Raw genomic sequence first — 17,877 nt, 5'->3', positions numbered from 1 at the left:
AAACCTTACACTTTGAGCTCCAGTTTGCTACTGTTTATTAATCTGTCAAATATAGTTCATTCGCGTTACCTTATAATTCATTTGACTTAGTTCCTATTTCTCTTTTCATTAATCCTTTTCGTTAATCCTTTTTTCTATGCTAATGATATCCGCCAGAATGTAGGCAACATACTTGACTTTAATTCCCACATCGGCTTTGTTCTCGAATAGAGTAAAAGGAAAATCAATCAAAACCCAACTTTTCAGACATCCTGAGCATCCTGCTTTCCTGGCGCTATCGTCCATTTTTTCCCAATGAAAAATGAATTTCCCAACAGCTATACTAATTTTTAAACATTCTCTTTTGCGCCTCAATTTGCAGTTCGGTGAAAACGAAGCGTAAAAATGTGATTATGATTAAAATAGTTTTCCCAGTGCCCGCAAAGTAGCAAAAATAAAACAAAGCTTCACCGGAAAAAGGCTCAATATCGGAAATGGAACGGAGCCTTCCACCGCCAGGCTAGAAGAAATCCTCCCAGTGGGGAAAGTTCGGGTACGGGTAAGGAGAAGGGAGTGAAAACACGGCGAGGAAAGGGAGGGAATTATTTTCCACACACCGCCGGGAAACGCGCGATTGCCGCAAAGTGTTATTATTGTTGCGGTGAAAAATCAAAACCGATTGACCGGTTGCCATAATTCCGTGCCAGTGTGTGTATGTGTGTGTGAGTGTTTGTGTGGGGTATGCAGAGGAAAATTGGAGTTAAAAAAAGGTCTGTTGAAATGAAGGCAATGGTGCCAGGAGGAGCGTGTTGTGTTTAGTGGCAAACGAAAAATAAGTAAAAAGTGCATCACAGTGGGAGAGAGGAGAGTGCAAGAGAGAGTGCAAGTGGGTGCAATTGGCCCGTTTTTTTTGCTGCCGACCGGCACCCGTTATTATTATTATTGTGGTTCGGGCATATAATAAGCAACGTGGGAAATTGCGGCAAATATATTACCAACCCATTGGCCATCAGCAGCAGCGTTCCGGGTTTTTTACCTAGACCGGGCCACCCACCGACCGACCAACGCCCCATGCGCCCGGAAAAGCGGGAGGAAAATCAGCAACGGCGGGAGGGTGCGTGGCGCACGGTTTGAGGAGGCGGTACCGGCGACTGGAGAGTGCACAATAAAATCCATTTCCCCCGGAAGTGCCCCCGGGCGGTGGCGGAGCGGAACAGGCGCTCCGGTATCACGATCCACGGAGGATCGCCAGACGGGACCGGCCGACGCAGGACGACGTCCCGCTAGAATGCGAAGGAAAACGGTGTCGCTGGGCGGAGGGCCAGGGCGATGGGAGGCGGCGTGCGGCGGCGGCATCGGGCAGGTGGTGGCGGTGCTGCTGATAATTAGCAGTTTATATAATCCGTCGGTCGAAGGTAAGAGAGACAACGGGTGTGAGCCTTTTTTTTGTTAAAGTCAGAGGTGGCAAACTTCTTATGTAAACGCAGGGACATGGTTATATTTCTAGGTTTCTAAACTTAATTTAATTTTTGAATATTGAATTTAACTTAAGATGAACATATAATATTTAATATTGTTTCTTTTCTCGCACTTTTAATCACGTTTTACAAAACAAGTCAGATTGAGAAAAAAGTTTGAAGTTGCAAACCCAATACTCATAGTTTTTAGTTTTATTTCTTTTGATAAGGTTTATCACCAAAATCGTTATAAAATCATGTTTTAAATTGTTCAAACATGTAGAAGGCATTTGAAAAGCTGTCCTGTATCAGTAAGAAAATTTTCTCTTGTTTTCCAGTGTAGCAGATTTGCTTTTTATTCTATTAGAGCTCGGTGTATTTGTTATTTATTGGGAGATAAAGAAATTATCCTTTTTATTAGATAAAGCATGACCATTGGCCGGTTTGCCATAGCTGACCGAGTGTGAAGAGGAAGGATTTACAGCGTTTTATTGCTAGTACGTTCGCACGATACGCGCTAAAACACGCACCTTTGCAAGTTACACAGAAATCCTGCCATGGCCTTAAATTTCCTGTCAACCCAGGAAAAGGTTTTTATGGTTTTTTGCAAAACCGAGCAGTTCTCAACTGAAGCCGTGAAAAGAATGGCAACTAAATCCAGGAAAAGTTGATAGCAGTAACTCTTAATAATTTGAAGCCGTGTTTGTCAAAAAGATTTAACAAATTAAAATTTCCTTTCAATCTTCTTTTCTTAGAAGGTTCTCTTTTAAAGGTGAAAAAAATCCTTGGCTACAAATAATAAACTCTATCATATTACCTATTTTAACCTATTTCAAAAATCTACCTCTGAATCATAGGATTTTCCGTTCGCATGTTTCGGAACGCAAAACGGCGTTGCGGAAAATGTCGAACGATGAATAGCCCCCAAAAATTCTAGCCGAGTTTCACGAGTCAGTCACGAGACGGGGCGAGAAAATCGCCTAATATGGAAGGAAAAACGTTCGAGCCGTATTCCCATGCTCGTCCTTTGCCGTTTCGGGGTGGCTTGGTGTGCGTACCGGCGGATGGTTTTCCACGTTTTGGAAAAATGTGATTGCCAGAAGTGTGAGAGAGAGAGAAAGGGAGAGAGTTGAACCTTTTGCTGTTTTTTTTTCTCTTATGAAACGGTGCGTTGTGTCATCGTGCGGAAAATGATTCAATGAAATCCCCGAAATGTCGACCGTCGCGTGTGTGTGAGCGCGCCAAAGCAAGACCACACTTTCGGTGTTTTCCCGTTTTCACACTTCGAAACAAACGTACAGACACACCTACAGTCACACCGCCATCACCGCTCCCGGACACTTTCATTCACACCATCAGCGCAGCCGACGTTTCGCAGGAGAGAAGAACCTCAAACAAACGAAATCTTCTCGTCCTTCAGATTTGGACGATGGCAAAGGCCGAAATAGCCTTTTCTTTGGCCTTTTATTTTGTTCACTCCACCGGTCTCTTTCCGGCCTTCCAGAGCAGCGTTGTGTGCGTCGGGAGAAATCATTGAGAGCATGATAATTGTACGATGGCAGCAGTATCCTTTCCTATCCCGCTCGTAATGTCCTTTGAATGTGTGTGGTTACCGAACGCGGCTGTACCGCTTTCTTGTACACATCCATTCATCATTGATGACCACCCGGAGTGTGACGGTGTGTTGGTGATGGGATGGGATCAGGCTTTAGGTTCCGAGAAATTTTTCAAAACAATTCAAACCATGATGTTTCGTTCGAAATTCTTTCGCCCTTCGGAATGGGATAAAAAACCCCACGAAGACGTCTTCCGATTTACAGGGTTTATCACATATGTTCAGCTCTAATCCACCGATGATTGAAATAGCTCATCAACTGTTATCTCTAAAGCATCTGGTATTGAAATAGCTCATCGAATTCTGTCTCTAACTCATCTGACTTTGCCTCTAACTCATCTGACTTTGTCTCTAACCCATCTGGGTTTGCCTCCAGCCAAAAAACAGGGAAGAAACAAAGTAATTGTGGTTATGCTACATTTTAAAACTACATAAACGCAAAACATTAATTTTTTGTATGCCTTAATGTTATTCTTATATATTTTTGAACAATTTTGCGTATTTTGTTTATTCATTTCTCCATACGTGCATGCATACGTATATCAACTAAGAAGGCAGCATTGTGGTGTTTAGCTCAATGGTATAAACGCACGCTCTTATCTGTCAAGTGACGTTTGTTGAGACCAAGTCAGATGAGTTAGAGACAACAGTTGATGAGTTATTTCAAAACAAGATGCGTTAGAGACAAAATCACCCGCTTTCGAGGCAAAGTTGGCTGGCAATTCCTGTATCGTTTCCAAACTAATTCTATTTCAATCAACGCAAGAGAACAATACGACATACAGCATGTTGTGTATCGAACGCCACTTTCCTTTCGGTTTTCGGATCCTTTTCCTCTTTGTCCTTTCCGTTGCCCACTCAAGTTGGATGAAGGGCTCTTCTGTTACCATATGGCTCACTTTGCGTCTATCATATTTTTCCATCTTTCCGCTTCGTCCCATCTGGCGGAATATCCTACCACGGCACCGGGAAAAAAACCGGCGGGAGAGGCTGTTCCAACGAGCTGGAGGGGAAGAGCGAAAGAAAACGAAATCTTATCGAAAGCAAACGCCGCCAGTCGTCGTGTCGTGGTAGTTGGCAGTGAGCGTTGTCACTCGAAGGCCTGGAAGTCTGCGCCCTTGGGTTTTCTGCTTCCTGCCATCTGTTTTTCCTTCGTATTCCCATCAACGATTGGAGCCGTTACTGTGTGTTCTGCCAAATAACCATGCTACACATATGGGCAAACGGGTGTGTGTGTGTGTGATGGTGGTGGACCCTGGAAGGTCACTACTCGACAGCCGAAATCTGCATGGCAAACCACTCACACCCCGGCCCGCGCGTGTCCTTCGATTTTATTACCTTTTTGGCGAAAAACGAAACGGCCAGTATGTTTAATTTCTGGTGCCAAAAGATGTCTATGGAGGGTTGGGCGAGAGGAGACGGCCCCAAATCTCTTTCTCTGTCTGGAAAAGAAAGTGAATTGAGGCGCCATAGTAAGCGCCTTGCCAGTCCTTGGAACGGTCGTTTTCCTTTTTCGCATTGCTTTCCCAAACGCCAAAATACAAAAATAACTAATAACGCCCCATCAGAGACAGACGGGCTTTCGCCTAACATTTTCCACAAAACGAGAAAAAACAAACCCAACAAACAAACCGAAGGTTTTCCATCCGGTCGGAACGGTTTTTATTTTGCCCGAGAAAACAAGCGCCGGATATTCGGTAACGATTGGTTTTTGGGTTCGTCGACGTTCGTGCGTTTCGATCGATCCGAGTTTTCCACCCGGAGCGGGGTTCCCCTTGGGTCATTTCCAATCCTCCACATCCTTCCTCGACGAAGAACACACGATCACACGATACGATCACTCCCCCCGTCGACAAATACACCCACACAACCACCCTTCCTGATCCAATCGGAAAAATCCTCTATGCCACGAGAAAAAAAAGTGGGGACGTGAAAGCAATCGGAAATAAATTTCCAAACACTTTCCCCAGTGTTTCCCTTTTTTCCGGACCGGGGCCTTGTGGGTTGTTGGATTGTCCTTTTTAATTCTTTTTTATGCAAAAACGCTTTGCCCCTCGACCGGGCCCCCCTCCCCGGGTGGGAGGAAAATTTACTAGCCTCCGACGACAAACGCGATAACATTCGGTATGGAAATACGATAACGTTCGGGAGGTGGTCCATATTCGCCAGCTCGTCGGCAGGACAAACCGGCGAGATCCGGTGGTCCTAAATTATGTTTTCCTTTTCCCTCGCTTATTTCTTTATCATTCACCGCCCCTTCCCCGCTTACTAATACTGTAATGGCCTTCGTAAACATGTTGCAAATGGGCTTGTGCATAGAGAAAGGAAATTAATGCGACGTTCTCGCTGGAACATATTTATCTCCGACGACAGATTGTTCGGAGACAGCAATGGAAGCCGAAGTGGATTAGAATGGAAATCAGGGTTTTTTTTTGTTTGTGGGGCAAATCTTAATCGTTTTTAGTTTAACGATTACGCCACAAATAATGGAGGCTTTTCCGAGGTTTGTCTTTAATTTAATAAAGGACTCCATGGAATATGTTATCAGTTCTTTTAATAAAAGGCAAAACACTATGTAGATGTTCGGCACTGTCAGGAAAAATCATATTTTGCAGCTTTAAGGACACATTTCGTAAACACATCGCGTGACGTACGTTTGAAGAAAAACCAACTCAAGAATACCGATCAAACGAGGCAAATCCCTTCTGTTTGAATAATTAATTTTCCTTCACCCAAAGTGGGCTGGTCGTCCTGGTGGGTGGGAAATAAGCCATCCCTCTGGAACTGGATAATGCAGTTCAATTTTGTCCCTCCATTTCCTACCGTTCAGCTCAGAGTGAGAGAGTTCCTTGCTCACCGTCCGACCTTACGCAATCGAAAAAGTCATCAGCAATTTGCCACCCCGGTCGGACATTTTCCCGATCCGATTGGTGCACAAGTTTTTCCAGGCCTTAGCCTATGGGTGTGCGTTTTTCTTTCCTCCTCCTTCGTCGTCTTTATCTTCTTCCAAATTCCCCACCCGATTGTCGTCCGGATTAAAACCGGCGACATGATTTTGCCGCATTAGGGATGCGGATTATCACACAGACAGGGCCGGAGATCAAAGTTCGCCCATTTGCACCGTTTTTCCCTCCCCACCCCCCGCCTTCCTCGCTGCATTGGGAACATCTCGATCTCGCAGCGAACAAGCAGGGAAGAAAATGTTTGCCTCGCTAATCCTCCCCGGGTGACGTTTTCGCCGGCCGCCGGACGTAAAGTGGGGACATTCCGTGGATTGGATCCGGATAACCTAATTTCTTAAACCAGTCATGATGCCGACCAGTGTAGTCTAGATGATAAAGCGGATGATGGAACCGGAGGCCGACATCCGAGGGCACGCTACTATTAAAGGCTCTGATGACGCCAGTTGGGAAAACCGTATGGCTGACGAGGCGATCGATTATTTGTGATTTTCCTCATTCTCAGGCTGGCTTCAAGTTTTATGATCAAATCAAACCTCAACTTCGTTAACTTCTTTTTTTTTTTGTTGTAAACAAAATAGAGTACTAGAGAAAAATATTTTTTATTAAGAGATAAAATGATCAAATCACTTCTAAAAATACCATCTGCTTTTATCCGTAATAGTTCCCAATCATTTCTGGCAAATCGGATTAAGCTTAAAGGGTGAACGTAAACAAAGTACGGATGGCCATGTTTAATTCATGCTTTTTTGAACCCAAACCCGCAAACAGTTGTAGTAAACATTTGGAATATATGCTTACGAATCAACCTACATTAAATAAGCACATTTCTCCTCTAATTAGTGAATCATAATTTGCGATTCAAAGACATTAAATCCTTTCGTTCAAAAAGAACAGTTAAAAACAATAAAATATACTGATTGTTGTTGTCCTAAGTAAACTAGAGCATTGTATGAAATCCTTATTTATGAGAGAAAAACTGTTGAGCTCGATGTTTCGCATGCCAGCCTTGAGTATGGTCTTTGGCATCATAAATCGAAACAACCTCTTCAATGTTTTATTGATTTTACACTCCCTTGTTTGCTAGGGATGGACTGAAGCGCAGATAAGCCCGGATAGATGATGTTTTGAACTTTTAACAACCTGTTTTAAATATTAAAACCTTAAAGCTGCAGGGCAAACATCAAGCTTATTTAATTATACATATCGCTCAGCCTTAACCTTTGACGGAGTAGATCTCTGACCTTAGCAGTAGGAATTTATTAGACTTCTGGAATAATTTTGATATGCGGCCTAATCTTTAAAAAGGTTGATTTTATTACTTTACAAAAAACCACGACCTAGATTGGCTAGAATATATTTACGAAGAAAGACAATAAGCCAATAATTTGAAAGTAAAATTACGAACAATATGTCCAACATACGTTTTATCTCTTCTTTTACTATTCGTCATAAAAGTGGCGCCACAAAACAACACTCAACCCCGAACTGTGTTTGGCGTGACAAGAAAAGTGGAACGAAAAGGTACATTGGGAAATCCCAAATTCAAATCCCCAAATCGATGGAAGAACGCACCTTTTCTCGAAGGTCGATCTGTGCCTCCCGTCGTGTGTGCACCATGCTGGTATTTAAATGAATTTTCTATTTTTGCCAAGCCTACACACACATACAACGAATCACAAAACGAAGGTCCTCTTTGACGATCCTCAAAAGCTCACACTTTCCCTTCTGGAGGGAGGTCCTGTTCCCTTCCGGCTCGAGGTGAAATATGTTTTTGCAAAATTTATCTTTATGAACTTTTCCCAATTCACTCCGCTCCCTTCCATTATCAATCCAATATGGTCGTTGTAGGGTCGTGTGTCACAGAGGGGGAGGTTTTCCTTATTATCATACTTTCCTCAAACCCAGCCAGAGTTCGGGGCTTGACTGCGGCCTTTTTATAACCTAACCTAACCCGGAAACCTTTTGGGCTCTCCCAAAACGAAACCAAAAAACATCAAAAACACGAGAATTATCTACCTTTCCCCTCCCATATTGCTTTCGGCTTGGTTGGCAGGTCGTTCGATCATTTTGCCAAATCAACAACCCGTTTCCCGTTCGTCACGCCATCAGCAGCGAATTGATTGCGAAACTTGCCGAGAAAAGTTGACGCCACACGCCAACTTCAAAAAAAAGTGCACCAAAATAGTAGTAAGAAAGGCTCCCGGCCGGCGAAAAACCCCCTGCCCAAGGAGCCGCCGACTTTCCATCAACATTTTCCCTTTGCTTGGCACTATATTATCGCACGAGAGAGGAGTCAAAATAAAAAAATCGATAGTTTATTGTGGCCGCTTTAAAAAATGGATGATGTGACACGCAGCCAACGAGAGAGAGAGAGGAAGAGACAGAGAGATAAGGAGAAAGATGCGGGAGGCAAAAGGGGGGTTTTCCATGGAAAATTCCGAAACAACGCCCCGATTGTCAAAAACCGATCGTGTGCGCCGCCGGTTGCGTGAATATGGACGCGGAAGAAATGGAGGGATTTTCCCCAAACGAAGCGGAAGGGTTTTCCCCGGTCGCGACCGAGTGCTGCAGGGTGTGGGAAAGAGATAACCAAGCACCGGTTTATGTGTGTGTGTATGGGTGGAAAGTGCTTTAGGAAAAGGGCACCACCGATGAGCACTAGGACGGAAATTTGAATATGACATTTTCCACGTGACGTTCGAACAAAGCGTTGCTCGCTTTCTCTCTTTCGCTCGCAGAACGATGGCGTAGACTTTAAAGTTGGAGTAGGTGGAAAAACACATACCCTTTGAGCAAACGATAGAGAGGGAGAGAGAGAGAGAGAACGAGAGCAAAAAGGCAAGAGAAAGGATACTGCTTTGTTGGAAAATGTGATTGTTTTCGAACCGAGACAAAATGAAATCATTTTCCTCCGAACGGATGCCGCCGCCGACGATGTTCGAACCTCTCAGGCGGGGAAATGGGACGGCCTGCGTTCGGTGGTCACCATTTTCTCTCGCATCTTAATCCTTCCCTGCCCGGAATGTGCCACTCCAATAGAGCGTGATCCCCAATAGTTAGTGTGCGTTTCCCCCGTCCGGTCGTGTCAAAAGGTTCAAAAGAGCATTCGCCTCGGCGTCGTCTCGATCACTGGCACTCGTTCCCTCGTTCGTTCTCACTCTATTGTGGAAAACCACACTGGTAGGAAACCATTAGGGAAAACATTTACCATTTTCCATCCATCCCGGGTCCCATTTCCAACGCCATGGTGTGAACCATTCGCTCGCTCGAGCTCATTTGTTTCTTCTGATGTCCGGAAAAAGGTCCCATCCGCTGGGAGAAGGCGGTTGGTGAGGAACACAGGGGGAAAGGAGGGGCTACGGGGTTTGGGGTGCGCGCACAAATGAAGTCATGGAATGCCACATCTTCCACCGTCTTCCTGTTGTTTTCTTCATGCGGGGCGAACGGGCCACGGTTCGCTGGCGGAAAATTATATCGGCTAGTGGAAAATTATCAACGGAGCGCAAAATATAGGGGTTAAAGGGGAAAGCGCTGCAATGAGGCAACTTTTTCCGCACAAGAAGCAGTAGGCGGATGAAAGGGAAGAAGAAAACTTTACAATTAGCAAAAGTCGTCACCGAAAAGCTTTCCCGACGGTCGGCCGTTTTCCGCCGCTTTTCACGCCGTTGGGTTCAGCGTTTTAGTGTCTTGAAAGTACGTTTTTCCCTTTCCGCTTTTTCTACCCACCCGCGCCGGTTTTCTTTGTGACGTTTTTTCCGGACGCACCCACCGCAAGGACAACGCTCGCTTGCCTGTCCCCATAGCTCCTATTTTGCGCCAGAAGAAAAGTGTCCTAAGATTCTGCACCCAACAGCAGTGGTTCACTTCGGTGAATGCACGTCAAACAACTGTTAAAGTCAGGGTTCGCCAATGGCCGGCCTGAGAATCACTTTCATACCGGTTTACGAAACTTCCAACAATGAAAATAAACAAACCGACACTAATGTAATGTTGAAAATGAATCGTTAGGCGAGATTCATTCATATGAATCTTGCACCCAAGATTCATTCAGATTGATTCACGAATCTTTTGAGATACGAATCCTTACGAAACCTTAATGAATCTTCATAAATCTTTCATCGATATTTCACGAATCTTAACGATTCTCTACCCATGTTTTGGTCTTAAGTTATCTTTTTTAACATTTATAAATCTGGGATTCGTGAATCCTTCAGTTAAAGTTTCATGAATATCTAAACCGATACCAAAATTCATTCAGACTCATGAATCTGAATCGTAATTCCTCAACTCTAGTCTCAATGCATTGCTTTGTTTTATAAGTTTCCTTATTTACATTATATCATTTCATTGACCATTGAGTGATTAATTTAAAAGTTAAACCTCATCGACACATGGAAATTTTCACAGTTTTTCCTCCAAAGTTTTTACATTTTTTCATTGTAATTGTTAGCTTTCCAGTAAACTTAGAGCTTTTTAATTAAAAGCAGTTTTCCGATTCTGCTTTCTCCTTTTCATCTCTCTTTCTCTTTCACTCAGCTACCGTTCAATTTCGTTCAAAGAAGCTATCTTTAAGGCCTATAAACACAGTTTAGTTCCATCCCAGATGATTTTGTTTAAATAAACAATGATATTTAAATCTATAAATTGTTGACGTAAAGTAAGGACTTAAAGCCTTAAGACTTAACACGAACACAAGGTTTTCAATTGAGAAACGCGTATTTGGGTGTTTGTTTTTAAGGCGCATTGTGTGATCTTATCTGTGAGTTATCATTTTATAATGATAAAAAAATTTCAAGATCACAAACCATATCTTTTTAAACTCTTCATATTCTCTTAATTTTGTTATCTTTTTGACAAGTTGTGATAAACTTTTCTGACGAGCAGTGTAGGACATTTGGCTTCACTAAAACCAAATTCCCAACCCCTGGTTTATGCCATTTTCAGTGCAAATATTAAAAGCCCGCCCGACGAAAGCCACCAGACTGGAATGGCAGAGGCCCGAAAGGATGCTGCTAAAATTAGTAATCGTGTTCCTTATTGCGAATTTTTCTCTTACCACCATCCCCCCTCTACCCCTCGGGCCCTTCGTCGTTGCCTTAAAAAGGACACGAGCTGTGGAAGGATATTTGTCCACTTGTTTTTTTTTTCTTTTCCTTCTTTCTTTGTTTCTCCCGAAACAGTCACTTCTCTCGGTGTGATTTTTATTTTACTTTTCGACTTAACGTGTTATTTCGTTTTTCTTAATCTTTTTCTTGATGCTTTCCGCTGCGCGTTCTTGAATGCTTTCTTCGACAGCTTTTTATGTTTTTTTTTTAGTAAAGCTACTCTCGTTGAAAGAAAAGCGTAAGGTTCCTTTTTTTCCTGTTCCTTGCCCCAACGACGTCATTTGAAATGCAACGTTAGTTTTGCTTGAAAAGCGGCTCATAAAAGTTTGCTGAAATGTTACTTATGGGTAGCGAGCAATGCGGGGAGGAGTGTCGGTGCATGTGGCCATCCTTGCAAACTGGTGCCGCAGTTTTCTCCCCCTTTAGCTGCGATTTTCCGTCCGTCCGTTTCATGTGTGTTGAATATGCTCGAATAACGTTCCTTCGCGAAACGAATTCTAAATAAGCCATCCAAATAAGCGACGTTGAGCTTCGCGCGGGTGCATAAAAGAATGCCAAGCCACATGCATGGGTGTGTGTGTGTGTGCGATGAAAAATGGCTTCCAAAATTGTGTCCCACACTGTGTGACCGACGCGGGTTTTCCGTAGGTGAAAGTCCATATAAATTCATGGCAATAAATCCGGCGTGGCGCGGGTCCGTTCAACTTCAACGTTCCGACCGGAAGTGGCGTGAGTGTGAGTGTGTGTGGGGGGAACGGAGGGAGAGTAATGTTGTCTGGAGCATCCCAGAAAAATAAAACCCCCGAAACGCATTCGAGATTACGCTCTGATGCGGCGGCGGCGGTGTGTGTTGGTCGCTTTCGGGTTGGATGAAAACGATCACGAGGTTTGGGAACGAGTCCCGGTGGTGCATATATTATATGCAATAAAGTGCAATATGTATGATGATCATATGATAAACTGGTGGGGTTGGTGTGTTGCTTTCAACTTGTTGGAGGAGTTGGGGGAGCATTTCGGGACGAATCCGATGCAGCCATCAACGAGATATCGAGCCGGTTAGTTCTTCGGTCGTCGTCTTTTGCCCTTTTGCCAGCTTCCAAACCACGAGTTGGTATGTTGGCATTTGGACCGGGAGTGAAGACATTCACATCCCACGCCGGTTGAGATCCTCATTCCCTCTATCTCTACGCTTTACTACGCTTGCCTTTGGCCTCCAAAAGTGGCCATCATAAATGTCGGCAGCAAAGCACTTCATCTGATGACTCTCTCACAAAGACACGGAGAGGTGGTGTTACTTCAAAGTGTCGAAGTGCATCCAAAACCCTTCCATTTCTCGCTCGTACGCCTCGCCAAGCCCATTTCTGGCGAAGTTAAATCCATCCCCTGAGCCCCGGGTCTGATGCGGGTTTCGGTGCCGGTTTTTTGGGGGTCTGTTGTAGATTGGTTCCATCAAACACAGCTGGAGGAAGGTGTCAGATGAGTGTGGTAGACATGGTGTTCTACGAATAGAAATTGAAGGCAGCGCCGTTACGTATGTGAAGTGGTTTTTGAGGAAGATTTGCTTTTTTTATTTTTATCCCTTCCGAGAGAAATGACATTCGAATTATGCTTGTTTTTGGATGTTTCTACGAGTTTGATGACTGAAATGTTTAGGTGGTCTTGTTATTTGCCGGTGTTCGGTTCATATTTACCCACTTTTGGCAATGCTTTTTCTTCACTATTCTAAGCTCTGGTTCGATTCGGAGATCTTTCAAACTTCGCAATTTATTTATCGGTTTATATTCCATTTACTTCCTACAAGTCATCTTCTTAAAAGTATCAACTCTTTATAGCCAATTTTCAAAGCAAGAAATTTCCTGTATTATTTGATTTAATACGTTGACTGTTATGTCACCCAAAAGTGGGTGACAGTAGCAACTAGTTCTAAATAGTTTTTGACTCATAAAAAAATTAAAAAGCAACATAAAAACTATAGTTATGTTAAAAATAAGTTATTTGGTAAGCTAAGTCTTTGCTTGACCTTCAAAAACCGTCGGTTTAACAAATGTTATACACAAATTTTATCGACCAAGGAAAAAAAACGCTTAGCAGTCAACGTGTTAATGCTTGATATCACCCTTTGTAACTTTTCTTAATATGTTTTGCAAATTTGAACTTTCTTGTCCTATAAAACCTGATGAATTCTTTATTTTGTAAAGTGCTCTCTTAAGCGGCTTTTTGTAAGTTTTAAAATCCTACAGGACTCGATTCAAAACAAGGATTTGTTGGCAAAATTTCGTAAAAATTAATTAACACGTTCGCTGCCAATGACCCACATAGTGACAGGTGACAGGCAATCTAGAACTTGTCACAAATCCCATATATTATTACACTATTATTGTGGTAGGCTATGGTAAATGTACAGATTTTCCTTAGGAAAGCTTTGTACATTGTTTTATTTGTTTAAAAACAAGTCTCAGTGTTTGTTTTACTTCCAAATTTCATCAAAAAAGATTGTACTTAAAAAATGCTCCAAAAACCCTCGGCGTTGAACGTGTTAAACAAAGCAATTAGGTGCTTAATTAAATAGAAAAAAAAAACTGGATGGGCAATTTAATATCAGTCATTGCAACATGTGTTCAACGAATACCTTCGACTTCGACGTTGAAATACATCTTGCTAACCCATATTGCGGTTACCAGTTTCCCATGATTTAAAGCAACGTGTGGAGTTTCATTTTTTTTTCAAACCCTCCTAACGCACATATGGCAAACAGAAGAAGGAAAACTTTTTTAAAACTGTGTGGTTACCAGAACCCCGTTTCCCGTTCCTTCCTCCTCCTGCAAGCCTTCATCAATCGTTCTAGCTCCACACAATAGTTGGTGGCCTACTTTCTGGCGCCACAGGACATCAATCGAATGGCTTTCCGACACACGGGACGGACACTACACCCCCCTTCTGTTGGCAAAAGAATTTCCCACATCCCCGTACGAGAAAAAGAAGTGAAGGATAATGATCCTGCCGCACTAAATCGCTGCAGTCGATGATTGGCAAGAGACGAGGACCAGTTTTGCCTCGCTCTCTACAGTGTTCTGGCAGTGGTGTTGGTTGGAAGAGGATTCCTCTCGCTACAGGGAAGCTCGTAAACCAATGTAGTGGGAGTGAAAAAGTGAAATAACATGAAGGAAAATTAATGTTCATACCGTCAAAGTTTCTCCTCTTTCAATCAGCTATTCAAGTTACAATAAAAAATTTAGAAGGAACGTAAATAAGAACGGTTTCTGCTCCACCTTCTTGTCCTCACCGAATGCTTCGTGGATCCGGTCTCAACTTGTTGCAAAATATTTACCATCAAAGGCAGAAAGGCACCGAAGCAAAGTCCAGAAAGCGTGTAAGATCTGGCACCATTTGGAGTTCACTTTCCATCCTCCAAGTGCAAAGCGGCGAGTTCATTGAAATCCACCTCTTTGAAACCCGCCCCCCTAGGATGATGGATGGGGAAAGAAAATCCGCAATTGAATCAATTTATTACCAGCACATTCGAGGCAAGATGTTTTCCCTTTTGGTTTTCCTAAAAACAGACACCGGCTTTTGCCTCTCTCTCCCCGGACTGTTGAAGTAGTGAGCTTCTAGACGATTGGAGGAATCCACTCTAACGCAATGATCCAAATAGCCTATCAATTCGGGAACCCTCTTCCAGCTTCCTCTCGTCCCACAAACAAACACAAGACACAGCCCCGGAGGGAAGTGTCAATACCACCGCAGCCGACACAAGTTCAAACGATGTTTGTTGTGGGTCGTCGTTTCATAAAACGAATGCTGCTTCTCTGCTGCCCCATTTATGCTCGTCCCGTTTTGGGTGTTTATTCGTTCGATCATCGGGAGAGGGATGTGGCTTGGGGGGTGGTGTAGGGAGGGGGGATTATGTTCTTGTTGTCGCGCGGCGTTGCAGCCCCCAACAACGATGGCATCGGTTTCGTCCCGATGGGTTAAAGGTTCGAATGCAGCGACGAAGACGGAGGGCTGCGGAGGCCGCGAGAGTGCATGTTATTATATTTTCCCCACCCTTCCCAGCTTTCCAAGTGGTGGTGTTGGTTGTTGGTGGTGATAGTGATAGTCCGTGAAATGGGTGATTAAATTCGTTTGGAAGGAGGCCAATTGATTTTATTGTTTAATTTTTTCCCGATCCCGTAAATCGCTGCATCCGCATGTTTTCCGGAAAAATTATGTACAACGAAAGGAACATTCAGTATGCACAATGATTAACTATCACCTTTTTAATTCCGGGTTCGGTTTTCATGGAACAATTGAAAACTATTAATGCACTTAAGAATTGCTTTTATTTTCTGTTCAATAATACAAACCCACACTGATGTAATGGAGAGGTAGCTTGTATTGATGCAATTTGCGTTCAATCCCGATGAAAATTGTTGATATTACCTCCATTTTAAACCCCGAGTCTCCAGGGACTCATGGACATTTTTGAACTTCAGTCATTGGAGAAACTCAGCATTTTGTTTCAATGTTTTGTAATCAATGGTGTACACAATAGCAATAAAAATTCGTCACTCTTATGAGGTGAATTATTTAGGCTCCACCAAAAAACTCCTTGGTAAGAGGAGAAAGAGAAATTTATACGAAAAATGTATAACTTCGCCTAAGAATTCATGGATTAAAAAACAATTAAAAAAGTACATGTAATGATTAGTTCTAAGCGAGGAATCCCAGGAAAAGGCTTAATAGCAGGGAGGAAAAGCTATAGGAACCAAAATTTCAGTTAAAGTATACTGGTTCTAACAATACGGCAACATCCGTAATACCATAATAAATAAATAATAATTAAATCTCAATCAGAACATCATTTAATTTTCATAATTAGAATTTGTTAAATATTTGTGTAGAGAAACTACATCTTATTAGACACTTATTTAAAGGGCAATGAAGAGTCAACAATTTGGGACATAAGAACTCCCTTGCTCCAACGAACGAACTTATTCTAGAATCGTTTTTAGTTTTTCACAACTTTGAAGGGCAAATAGTGTGGCGTAGTTTTAAATGTGTAACGAACAAGTGTGTCTCACTAACGGTACATAAAAGAAAATAATTAAATATGAGCAACCGAGCGAACCGAGTGCACTTTCCGTGTTCGTTTTTCTAAACAAAACCGCTTCCTTTTCATTTTTATCTTCATTGCAAGCATAGTCCCCAATTTAATTTACCTCATGTTTAGCTTGGCCACAATTCAACGTTTTACCCTCCATATCTACATGGTAGCAATGAATTCCCCCCTGGGGCCAACGAAACAAAATGGGTATTGGGTCAAGGATAATTTCACCCAAAAAAGCGGATCCAAACGGGGAAAACTGATTCAGGGAGGATTTGTTTGGTTTTTCTTGCTTATTTCTGTCCAATTTCCCCCCTTGGTTGGAAAAGAAAATCTTTGCTCATTTTCCATCGATTTCTCTCAATATGCAAAGGTGGGAGTTTTCTTCTTTGCTTTGTACTTTCTCCCCATGTTTTACTGTTCCCCTGTCGAATTAAGTCGTTTAATTTTATTTTGTCTTGGGAAAGAACCTCGTGCTGGTGTATTTCCCCCATTTCGATGGCAAAGAAGCTTACGAAGCCAACGGAGGATCCCTAGGGGTAGGGTTCGGAATTGTAAGCAATTCTTAGGGCGAGTGTCTATATGAGTAAGCCTCATATAGACATAGTTTTTAATAAGTCCCTTTTTTCCCCCCGGTCTCGGCTCGGTTGGGTCTTGTTTTTCTTTTCTTCTGTGGCTTCCCATATGTTGCTTGCGCTTCTGGTTTCCTACACCTGCCCACTCCCCGCTCGTGTTCGGCTCCCTTGTTTTAAGCAGGTCAGACCACTTGACACCACTCCCACCCTGCCTACCACCCCGCTTCCATGGTGTTCGAGGCGAGGCGTTTCCGTCGTCCCTGGAGTGGACCAAACCTTTGATATAATGTCGTGTTGTGGTCATCGGCGTTGCTGTTGCTGCTGCTGCTGTTCGGCTGGTTATTGGCGCAATTGGAAGCAGCAGCAGCAGGCCCCGTGCTCGATGGACCAGATGGCCTTAGATCCCCCCCATTTCCCGCTACCGTACGCCAATGCCCTTCCTGCACACTTTGTCACGCTCGGTCAAGACAGAATTAAACCTTCCCCAAATTGATGGCATCCACTTAGTGTCTACTGGTGTTGCGCGCGCCTCTTTTGAATACCATTAGCCATCACCCCCTGCGCTCTTCCCTTCCTCTCTCCCCTCCCCACGTTGGCCAATCGGGGCCATTATTTTTCGGTACAAATATTTGATTATGGGAGTTCTATTCTTAGACCACCGATGTGTGCTGCATATATGAGAGATTGTGTGTGTGTGTATGGTGTGTATATTTCCCTCAGGAAGGGTGGAAAAAGAGCTTCTCTTTCTTCATCTGTTTAAGGGTAAAAAAACCTCACGTTTCTCCTGGCCCCTTGTATGAAGTGTGTCCAAAGCTGGAGCATAAAGAGGCATAAATTTGCCACATACACACACACAGGCGGGTGATTTCATTCTGGTTTCGCCATCATGTTTCGCTGGCTTTGCCCCACTTTCCCTGACACCCCCTCCGGAGTCCGCCGCCCGCCCAGTGTGTACAGTGGCTTGTCATTGAATTTATTCCAGTCCATTACGCAAGCGAACGCCCGCTTCCCTTTTTCTTTCATTTTTTACCCGTTTTTCGAACACTGTTTCACCAACACCCCCTTTCTTTTTCTCTTCTCTTTTCTTCCCTCCCCTTCGC

General features: G+C 43.3%; 1 protein-coding gene across 1 annotated transcript in view; it reads left to right on the top strand.

The window, feature by feature from the left end:
• The window catches only part of LOC131259084 (protein sax-3-like), a 35,997-nt gene that overhangs the window by 9,028 nt on the left and 9,092 nt on the right, over positions 1-17,877 (top strand). The window contains exon 2 of the mRNA XM_058260502.1: positions 362-1,394. Coding sequence (XP_058116485.1) covers positions 1,268-1,394 — 127 coding nt within the window. The 5' untranslated portion in view covers positions 362-1,267. The remainder of the gene's footprint in view (positions 1-361; positions 1,395-17,877) is intronic.

The sequence above is a fragment of the Anopheles coustani genome, chromosome 3 (genome assembly GCF_943734705.1).
Source record: "Anopheles coustani chromosome 3, idAnoCousDA_361_x.2, whole genome shotgun sequence".
NCBI lineage: Eukaryota > Metazoa > Arthropoda > Insecta > Diptera > Culicidae > Anopheles > Anopheles coustani.
This window is presented reverse-complemented; position numbering and strand designations above follow the sequence as displayed.